At 44.6% G+C, this 10,763-nt stretch overlaps 1 protein-coding gene across 1 annotated transcript; it reads left to right on the forward strand.

Annotated features, from left to right (window-relative positions):
• The first annotated feature begins 1,377 nt into the window (after positions 1-1,377).
• On the forward strand, positions 1,378-10,431 carry si:ch211-251b21.1 (uncharacterized protein LOC571720 homolog). The gene is made up of 10 exons (XM_044097080.1): positions 1,378-1,535; positions 1,641-1,713; positions 3,838-3,869; positions 5,259-5,438; positions 6,584-6,807; positions 7,724-7,821; positions 8,462-8,679; positions 8,765-8,984; positions 9,687-9,937; positions 10,015-10,431. The coding sequence occupies exons 2-10, from the start codon at positions 1,653-1,655 to the stop codon at positions 10,111-10,113; spliced, it is 1,383 nt and encodes a 460-aa protein (XP_043953015.1). The 5' UTR covers positions 1,378-1,535; positions 1,641-1,652; the 3' UTR covers positions 10,114-10,431.
• Positions 10,432-10,763: the final 332 nt, after the last annotated feature.

Raw genomic sequence — 10,763 nt, forward strand, 5'->3', positions numbered from 1 at the left:
TTTCACATAAAATTTCAATAAAATATATTTATTGTAATGGGAGAAAATATGGAAAAGGGGTATGGATATTTTTGCAAGCTACTGTATGTTCCTGTTATCCAATAATTGTAGTTCATTGGGTTTTTAAAAAAAAAGAAAACAAACAAAAACACAAAAAAAGAACAATGAATAATAAAAACAATGAAGAAAAAATCATTAGAAATCTGGGGACGCTGTATGAGTCATCAAAGAAGTCCAACCAACCTTTGAACTGAAGCTGGAGTTCTGATAAACAGAATTTCAAATCGTCTCCTCTCTCCCGAGTCTTGAAATCCGGACAGACTCGGCTCAGCCCCTCCTTGCTTTCTCAGGACACTGGTTTGTCACTCAGAGCTTCATCCATTGTCCAGTTGGTGGTGTGAAAAGCTGACGGCCACCTCCAGCGCTCTGTCGGACCCTGCCAGGCCTTCTTCAGATCCGTAGGACTTTGTGAAGCACGACATGCTTGTTTTAGAGCCACAGACTCTGCTCCTGCCAGCTCACAAGCACAAAAGACGGCTTCATTAGGATTCCAGGAAAACCACCGAGCCCCTCTTAAAGCCGTATTTATCTGGACAATTTGGCACGACTTGGCCTCTCAACTGAAACCTCAAGGCCCCGTCTAGCACTTCAACCCTGACAGAATGTTTTTGTCTCGGAGTGAATGCACTTTCTGCTCTCAGGCTGAAACCACTGCCTGTTCTCAGAGGCTCTGAGCAAATAAATCAGTTTGTAAGCATAAGCTGTAGGACAGATTTGGTAGATTCTCTTCCAAAAAAAAAAGAAGGACTTCTGCAGATAATGCAGCAAACTGTTAGACCTGGGGTTGGAGAACTGGAAGGAAGCTGAACTTTTTAGGCTGGATTGTAATTTAGGCCAGTGAGATGAAAGCTAGAGCAAGCTGTTCTCCTCTTGACTTTCATTCAGTTGAAATGTTTGTTCAGGGGCTTTTCTGTGTTCAGTCTTGGAGATGAGGATGGGGGTGATTTAGTCTGTTGGATCTTCCTCCATCTGCAGGTTTTGTTGGTCCACCAGGACCCATTGCAACACACTCCCTCTCCAGGAGTGGTGGGCTCCTGAACTTTCCAGCACCTCCACTACACACACACACACACGCACACGCACACACACACCCTGACAACTTCAGACTGCGTTGTGTAACCTTCCAAAGTCCGCATGTTGTGACTGACATTTCAAACCTACTAATCCCAAAATGTGTGCGCCACAGATTAACACGCCAAGCACTGTGAACAGATGTTGAACTAATTGACTGAAGACAAAAATATTCTGGTCAAACTGGTAACAGTCTGCCTGCGCACATGTGGAACCACCTCCTCATCTCTCTCAGACTCGGCTTCCTGTGATCCTGGGTCTGATCTCCTCCCTCTTTGGACCCACCATATAAACCCCTAAACTGCTTTCTGCTGCGCCCAGTTCCTCCCACACGCCTCGGACAGGACCTGGAATTTCTCCTCATACAGAACTCCCCACTTTTCATCATCTCTGGCAGGAATTAGGTAAGAGGTCTCCTTTGTAGCTCCATGCAAGGCCATTTAGCCACCGAAGTGGTTTTCATTAATTATTGTGAGACCCAGCCGTAGTCATTATCCTATTCTTTCCAGCTCTGTGGAAACATGAGAGCGGTGTTGGCTTTGGTTTGTGTGAGCGCCATGACTGCGTGGAGCCACACTGCAGGTGAGAAAAACTCCACTTCACCCATCAGATCTGAGGGGAAAAAACCCGTTTGTCTTGAAGTGGGAGGAGAGGAGGTTGATTATTATCACCTGGAGTGGTTGGGATGGTTGGGTTTTCTATGTTAGGGAACATCATGAAAACCCAGTTGGTGTCGATGCTTCGCCTGTTTATCAGGGCAGAACGCCAAACTTCTCTGTTTATGGCTGAAAGAAAACAGGCTGTGAGAGACTCCTCCTGTTTGAAATCTGAGGAGGAGTAACTACTAGTTACATTTACTCAACTAGCTGAAAAACAAAATGGACCTCTACTGCACTTCTCATTATGATGAGATAATTCTTCTCTGACTACCTCTACATTATTCACTGAATGATGAGTAATGATGTTTTAGCCATTAAAAAAAACATAACACACATTTACAGTTTCTGCTAAAGTTGCACTAGGTAATGTTTGGAAGAAGGTTTTTTTTTGTTTGTTTGTTTGTTTGTTTGTTTACGTATTTGTTAAATATAGAAATATATTGGTTAACTCACTATGTCATGACAGCATAATATAAGGCAGATCATGTTTGAAAAATCCACCTGCTCCCTGTGGTCCTACTGCCACCAACAGAATTTCACCGCTCAGTCAGAATCAGCCAATCAGAGCCAGGAGGAGGGTCTTGGCACTGCCAATCACCCCTGTGTATGTGCTGCTCAAGATTGCTAGTTATACTAAATATGTGATTTATTATACGTACACTGAAATAAACTCAAAGGGATGGTCAGCAGATATTTTGTCCTTGGAATAGGCCACAATTATTTCATGTCTATTGATTGGCTCAAAAATAATCAACATATGATTCCGTTTTAAATTATTTCTATTTTCATAAATATTTCTGCATTGAAGTGCTTTATAAATAACCGTGTGATCCACTAATTTGCTGCCATCTAAGCAAACTGCAGAATTTTAGAACCTTAAAAAGTTTTAATGAAAGGAAAATTTCCTTTAAAATCTATCCCTTTAAATCAATTTCTTTAATTTAAACTGTATTCTCTTGTACCAATCCTGCCACTCTATACGATGGAAGCTTTAAGTAAAGCTCTCCTTTAACACCCGTCTTTCAGCTTGTGTTTTCTGCCTGGTAGTTTTCTCACAGAGGCAGTGACATCATCACTTCCTCCTGCAGTCATGTTTCTGCACACTTGATGCCTGAATCTGTGCCAGCCTGCTCTGGCTGACCCACGAGGAAGGGTCACGCTCCCAAATCAATCTCAGCCTTTACTCCACTGGCTGTACTGGACTGCTGGAGTCCCATCAAAGCACAGAGGGCGCAGCGTCCACTGTGGCAGAGTCCTGTTTCTCACCAGTGGAGGGGCTGCTGCCACGCTGCGATGAATCAATTAACCCTAGGTGGAGGGGGTCAGCGGCAGACGGGACCGGACTGGACCCGACCGGATGTCTCAGGCATCTCGGCAGATTTTCCGTCCTGCCATCCTCTCCGGAGGAGGCTGACAGAGTGTCATGGGCTGTGTGAGATCCAGCCAGGCCGGCTTTGTTACGGCATGCAGCTCTGAAAGGCCCGCGCCCCTGGCACCTCCGCTCCCGTCTCCGACCGACCCTGGCAGCACATGTTAGGTCCTGCTGGACACGCCGTATCGCCATTGGTCAGTTATGGCTAAATGAAAACAACTAGGAGTGACATGAGCGACAAAAACAAATGGCTGGGTTTGCCTTGCCCCCCGCAGCCCCCCCATCCCCTGCTCTGATTACACAGGGGCCCAAGAAGGATGGGTCCACAGTCTGATCCCCACACGGAGGGGGGGAGCTGGTCAACCCCCTCATTGTACCTCTCAACCCTCCGCTCAGCATAAAGCTGTTTTCTGAAATCTCCTGCAAAACAACCTCCAACAAAACCGCCATTGTTCTGCGGGGCCATTTGGCTAATTTACCGCTGTGGCTTGGAGGAGAACATGACGCGGCTCAAAGCGACGATCTGCTTCATTAGCTCCGTAGGAGCTGCTACCCATCAGCCGAACAAGTGGCAACTCTAAATCCTTTCATTGTCTGCATATGTTTATGTACAACCGCATTACCATGCTTCTTCATCACAACTCCACCCTGTTACCTTTGTCCCTCTCATTCCAGATGCCAAGGAGTTATCCATCACCACTATAAAGGTATCCTTGCTCTCCACCTTTCATTGAGCATGAACGCCTGGAGGAGGCACAAAAGTGGCTTCTCCTAAAGTCAATGACATCACGGCCTAATTTGGATTAATTATGCAAATTTATGTTAGTCATGTAAATATTTTTGACGTTATGCTAGAGGTCATATTTCAAAATTCAAACATAAAGATTTTACGTTCATTGGGATTACTATGTTTTTAAGCGGTTCCGGAAAGCCACACAGCATTGTAAGTTTTCTATAGGTTAATTCTCAGTCGGAGACACATCTGTGCATGTATTTTAAGACAACGCCTCAAACACACTGTGGGACAAGATGAAAAGAAATCAGCCCATGTATGAAGAGATGTGTGGAGCTGTACCAGATTCATCTATTCAAACATTATTATGCGAATATAAACACCATGGGAATGTCCCACCACAGTGGTAGTTTGGACAAAAATATGTTTTCCTTGTTTTCCCAGTGTTTAAACAGGAAATGCCTCTGGAATTTGGGATGTCTAATTGCAATTCAGGAAATGATCATCCTACAATTCCAGTCGGGAAAGTCTGAGGTTCATCATCAGTCCTGACCTCAAAGTTATGCATGACATTTTGTCTGCAGTGTTTGCAGCCTGATAGTGACTGAGCACAATATTCACTCCTCACATTTTAGAACGTGTAAACGCCATAAACAAGTTAAATGAACATGACATAAAGCTTAGGGGGCATCCAACTACATCTTCACCAACAGGATTGTACAGCACCAAACATTGAATGTGATAAAAACTAACCCAGGTACAGTTAAATATATTGCTATAAGCTATGTCGTTTCAGCATTACGTAGCTGTGTAATGCAGAGTCAGAGGCGCTTTTCAAGACATGACGATCAGTTTTAAAAACTCAACTGGAAAAGCATCTTCGGTTGTAATTTTGAGTTGGAAAGTTCTACTTTGTTAAATGTTAAGATTTGGGCACCTTAACATTTGCAATGGATGCCTCAAATGTTAATATGTATGAAGGTGTACAGGAATAAATGACTCATGCACCTCTTATGTGCCATATGAGCAGCTTTAAACACAGCATGAGTAACTCAGACATAGAAATAAAGACACGGCAACACTTTTGTTCCATAAATGAAGTACTTACAATAAAAAGGCTTGAGGTCCTTGGTGTCACGGGACATCAAGAGTATTATATTTATTTAGAAAGAACATCCCAAAAAAAATAAATCCCCATTTGAGTCAGATTATTCCCTACATGGAACTAACATTTATTCAGAGATAAGTATTTCTCTGTTTTGATTTTCATATTTCATCCGTTCACATTCCATTCTCTTAGTACCGTGTTATGACCTACTTTCCCACAGCGATCTACCGCATACAACTTGTTCCGTTTTCCCAGGATGAGCCGTACGCCATGAGCAGAGGCTCCCAGTTGGAGGGCTACTGCATTGACCTGATGTCAGAGCTGTCCAAGAAGCTGGGCTTCAGGTACAACGTCCACCTGGTGAAGGACGGCAGGTATGGAGCCATGGACTCATCTGGGAACTGGAACGGCATGATTGGAGAAGTAATCAGAGGGGTAAGTTAAAGATGTCAAAATGATGGGAAAGTATGGAAGTCTTGGTTTCGATGAGGAATGAATACATGGGTAAAGATTAAAACACAGCAGGTGTTTTATGGGAAACAACACTGCATGGGAACAACGACCCCCAGGTTTAGCCTGTCCTCCAACGCAGGGATTCTAAGTCCAAACCAGAGGTTTCTCCCCTCCTTTTTTTCAACCGGTCCCTGTAACTTGGTTTGACATCATCTATTGTATAAAAGGTGTATGCACCGACTGACAATGCTTCTGTGGGATACTGTGCACTTCTGTGTGTTCAGCAGGTTGAAATGATTCTTGGACAAGGAAATTTCCGTGGAGATAAATAGTTGTGTAATCTGTTCTCATAACACACAGTATTTTTCAGCTCAACAGACTGATGGGTGGGGGTTCAAACCAGCAACTCACTGGTTAAAGGTTGAACTCACATGTCCTGAGCCACCATTGTCCCTCAATGGTTTCTTCTCCAACCATTGGTAATCATCAGCCCCATGTTCTACGCTTTATTTGGTTCTGAGAGTCTGGACACCTCGACTATTGAGAAACAATAGATTGCTGGAGGAGGGACTGTGTTGAAATCTTAAATGTTACCCAATCTATAATGATTGTTCATGATGTATGTAATGCGCCGGTTCAATGTTACCAGAAACAACCGCGTGGGGAATACAATTACAATATCTTTACCAGGAATAAAATATTTTAAACATTCCTCTTGCTCAAATTTTAACTGCTTAATATTTGGAAGAGCGACAATGTTCACTTCCTCCAATGTGCGCCTAGCCTAACCCTAACCCTACCCTAGTTTGGCAAACTAAAATTAGGAAGCCTAAAATTCTTAAACAGTTTGGAAATTGACGTTAATCTTTTACAAATCCTCTCTCTGTTTGCTGATTGGTCAGGATGAAAGGCAACCTGTGAACCTGAGAAATCCAGTTCAGTGGGAGGAATCTCCTTGAGCAGAGTAGACAATTCTACTCAATCCAGGCTACAATCAACTATTATTACCATTAAAGTATGAAACGTATGGTTGAATGTGGACTGAGAGAACTTGGGGAACTTCGGCTGACATGACGTGCCTCCTGTCCTGAAATTGTGATTCTCCTTGTTGCTGCAATCTGTACCAGGAGGCTGATCTGGCCGTGGCCCCGCTGACCGTCACTGCTGTCAGAGAACGCTTCGTGGACATGACCACGCCCTTCATCCAAACTGGACTCAGCTTCATCATGCGTAAAAGCGCAGACTCTGAGGACCACTCCTTCAGCCTGCTGTCCCCGTTCTCCACAGAGATGTGGGTCGGTGTTCTCGTTGCTTTCCTGCTAACAGGACTCTGTGTGTTCTTGGTGGGCAGGTGAGTCCAACTCCCAAACAGAACGCTGCAAACATTATTTTTGATTTCAGCTTTGAAAATGTTCAGGGTGCGGGGTGGTGGAGCGTCCTGAGCATGTGCATAAGCCTCAATAACGTCTTCCCCTTCTCTCACATCCATCCTTTTATTGGCTATTAACTGTACGATAAAGGCCACAACCTAAAAACAAAGAAACAAAAGATGCAATGTTCAGAAAAATAAAATAAAAATTATATATACTCTGCATTGTAATGGACAAAAGTGTTTCTGGTGAGGCTAAGCTTTTCACAAACATGTGGGAATGTTTTACTATTATATTACTTCGAAACACATAATGAGTTAATGAAAACATTAATAAGCATTAATACACACACAACAGAAACTGTCGGAGTGTAACATCTACACACTTCCTAATTTCCTCTCTTGGGGATCCAGCCAGTCAGGGCCAAGGAAAATGAATGTCCCTCATGGATTGGGTCCTTTGCAAACACCAGCCTGTGGTGTGTCAAGTAGAATTGACACACCTGTCTGCGTGTGCCGGCTGTACAAAACTTAAACAAGGGAATGACTTTTTAAAAATATCTCACTTCAGAATGTAAGACTTAAGCAGAAGACAAACATAAAATGAGAAAAAGACAAATCAGCGAGTATTCGGCTATCTGGTTGCTCCCCTCCGTCCCTCCATCCATTCATCCTTCTGTCTGTTTGTCTGTTCATTTATTCCTTGTCTTCTGCTTATCTGAGTAGAACCGAAATATAACATCACACATGCAAATTCCAACAATGTAGAAGAAACATTTCTCTGTAACTTTAATGGATTTAAAGCAGGGATTTAATTGTTTTCTCCGAGCTACGTGAATATGAACGGTTTAGATTTGGGCCCCTCTAACCACACCGCCCGTCATGTTTCCCCTCCCAGAATCAGCCCCATGGAGTGGGCCGACCCAGAAGCAGACGAGCACAGTTTTACTCTGCTGCACAGTTTCTGGTACATCACAGGAGCGCTGACCCTGCAAGGTAACACTGGACATCAAGCAGGCGCAGGAGCAGCCACGCCTTACAGATATCCTTACAGATATTATCAACACTATTGTTTTTTTAAATGAATGCAAGAAAATTTGTACCAGTCGGTTGTAAAACACAACTTTTATCAGATCTTACAAAGAGACTCGTGGGGAGAAAAAAAAAATCTTCAAATTCTCCTCAGTTTTGCTTTGTTTGTTCATATCCTGTGAGTCGTTCGAATTTATTACTGCACAGTTTCAGAACCCAGAAGGTTCTGTTTTTTATCTCCCAGTTCTCTGTGGTTCTCACCCCAGTCTCTCGATCTTCTATTCTGTTCTCCACAAAACTAAAAGTGACGTTTTCTTTCATAAAACAACGTGTTGGCAGCCAGTCTGCTCTGCTCTGATGGGCCAAGGATTTTTTTCTGCGAGATATATAGTTCTCATGTTTGTTTGAGGGGGAGTCTCACGCTTCCTTCCCCTCTGTCTGCCTGCCTGTGTGGCATTACAGCCAGTGGTGCTGTAATGTCAAGCAGATTTAGACAAAAACACAACAATCCCATGTTAAACATAAACATTTTTTGTCAACTCTAAGCTCTCCTGCTTTTGGAAGCCGGATTGTGGAGAGCTGATCCCGTCTTTCGTCCCCTCAGGTGCCGGGCCTCACCCTAAAGCTCTGTCTGGGCGGCTCGTCGCCGCCATCTGGTGGATATTTGCGGTGCTGCTGCTCGCCTGCTACTTTGTCAACTTCAACTCGGTGTTGCACAACAAGAGCAAGCACACCTCCATCACCACCTTCGAGGAGCTGGCCAACCAGGACGTGATCGACTTCGGGACAGTGGAGAACGGCTCCACCATGCTCTTCTTCAAGGCACAGAGAACCCCCGGCGTCCGCCAGCGGATCCGACGCCTTTAACTGGCTGACCACATGAAATGACTCGTTTTTATTTCCCCAGAATTCCATCCACCCCGTGTACCGGCGCATCCACCAGCACATGGAGCGCAAAAAGAGCTACGTGTCCAGCATGCAGGAGGGGGTTCGCCTGGCTCAGGAGGGGCGCTTCGCCTTCATCGGGGAAGCTGTGTCCCTGGACTTGGCCGTGGCTCGGTACTGCAAGCTGACCCGGGCCCAGGAGGTCATCTCCATGAGGTCATACAGCATCGCTGCACCTCGTGGTGAGGCGTCTGCGTCTGTCAGCATCACGTTGTACTGCTGGGTGAAGAACAGAAAACCTATTCCTGTTCAATCACATTGCACATTGAATCAGATGAAGCCATAATTAGTATTGATACATTGATATTAATATGCATGTGGCAGGCTGTTGTTGTGAGCTGAGGTGAGTAAGTAAACTCTATTATACCATAACTTGTTATGGTAAAAATTACAACAGGTTTGAGTGTGAAATAATCTTACCCAAATGAAATGAGAGTAACTTAAAAAAAATATAAAATATATATATATGAAATATCTCTGAAATACTTTTAAAACTCAAATTTTTAGATTAATCAGATCAATTCCTAATTAAATAATCTTCTCCACAATCATGAAAGCTTCGGTTCCAGTTGGGAGCCGTGCTGCAGGGGTTACAGTTTGTTTTTCAGACCAGTCCAGTGGATCCAATGGATCCAGTGGCATTCACAAAACATGCAGCAACTTTTACACGGCAAGTCACTTTGGCTACTTCACACCACATTCTCAGCGTCTCCAGTTTATCTTTGCAGACAACCCTTCATAATGTTTTAATTCTTCTGAATTGAAAAACCGAATCTAATTGGAAGCAGCTGTTTCGGGATGGACTGGCTTTCACCCAGTGACCTCTGGAGACAGGCGCCAGCTCCTCTCATTTTCTCATTCCTCCCCACGTCTTACCCCACCAGGTTCTCCGCTGGTGAAGAACTTGACCATCGCCATCCTCCAGCTTAGTGAGTCGGGGGAGCTAACGCACCTGCGGGAGAAGTGGTGGGCCAGCAGCTGCATGGGCTCTGATGAGACACACGCATCGGACGCGCTGAAGCCCTACGACCTGCGCTGCCTCTTCCTGCTGCTTGGACTGGGCCTGGGCGTGGGGCTGCTGCTGGCCCTTCTGGAGCTCCTGTCCAGGGCCCGCAGCCGAGCTAAAGACGGCAAGGTAGGCAGAGAGACTCATGCGGCGGAGTCGGGTCATGTGGCGTTGCTGTTCTTCACGGCTCCTCTGCTGTTTCCCAGAAATCCTGCTGCTCGGTGCTGTCATCTGAGCTTCACCGGCGTTTCAGGAGCGGAGGAGAGGGAGCAGAGCAGGAGAGCTCCGATAAGAGCAAAGCATGAAGCAAATGTTCACCCTAGCTGTAATAAAAGCGTTACAGACAGGAAGAAGCTGACTGTTCCTGTTAGCTTCCTGTTCCTCTGTACTAACACTCATGTATGTTTTTACTTAGTGCTTTTTGTATTTTTGTAGAACACCCTGAGATCATTGAAATGAGGCAACCTCAGGATGACAGTTGCTCTAAGTACTAAGTTCTCTGGGTTAGTTTTTTTTTTTTGTTTACACTTCAGTTCTTCTCTCCTAACACACCACAGCTCAGTGTTTCATATTAACACTGTTGTTTTCCCTCGGACTGTTCAAATAAACTTTCCAACATTCCAGTTTCCTTCCTCCTTTAAAGTGTGCAGCGTTATTCCTCACTACACCATGGAAAACCATTCCTGATTCACATGAACTACACGCATTCGAATTTGAGACAGAAATAAGAATTACTCAAACTCAAAGTTTGAGCATGCAACAGGTCCTGGCTTTGATTCCCGGCGCGGGATCTTTCTGCTGGTTTCTCTCTGGGTAGAAGAGTACTCCAGATTCTTCCTGCAGTCCAAAAACATGACTGTTAGGTTAATTGGTTTCTCTAAATTCTCCGTAGGTATGGATGTGTGAGTGTATGGTTGCCCTGTGATGGTCGCCCGAAATATCTGGAGATATGCAC

The sequence above is a fragment of the Gambusia affinis genome, linkage group LG01 (assembly GCF_019740435.1).
Source record: "Gambusia affinis linkage group LG01, SWU_Gaff_1.0, whole genome shotgun sequence".
NCBI classification, from domain to species: Eukaryota; Metazoa; Chordata; class Actinopteri; order Cyprinodontiformes; family Poeciliidae; genus Gambusia; species Gambusia affinis.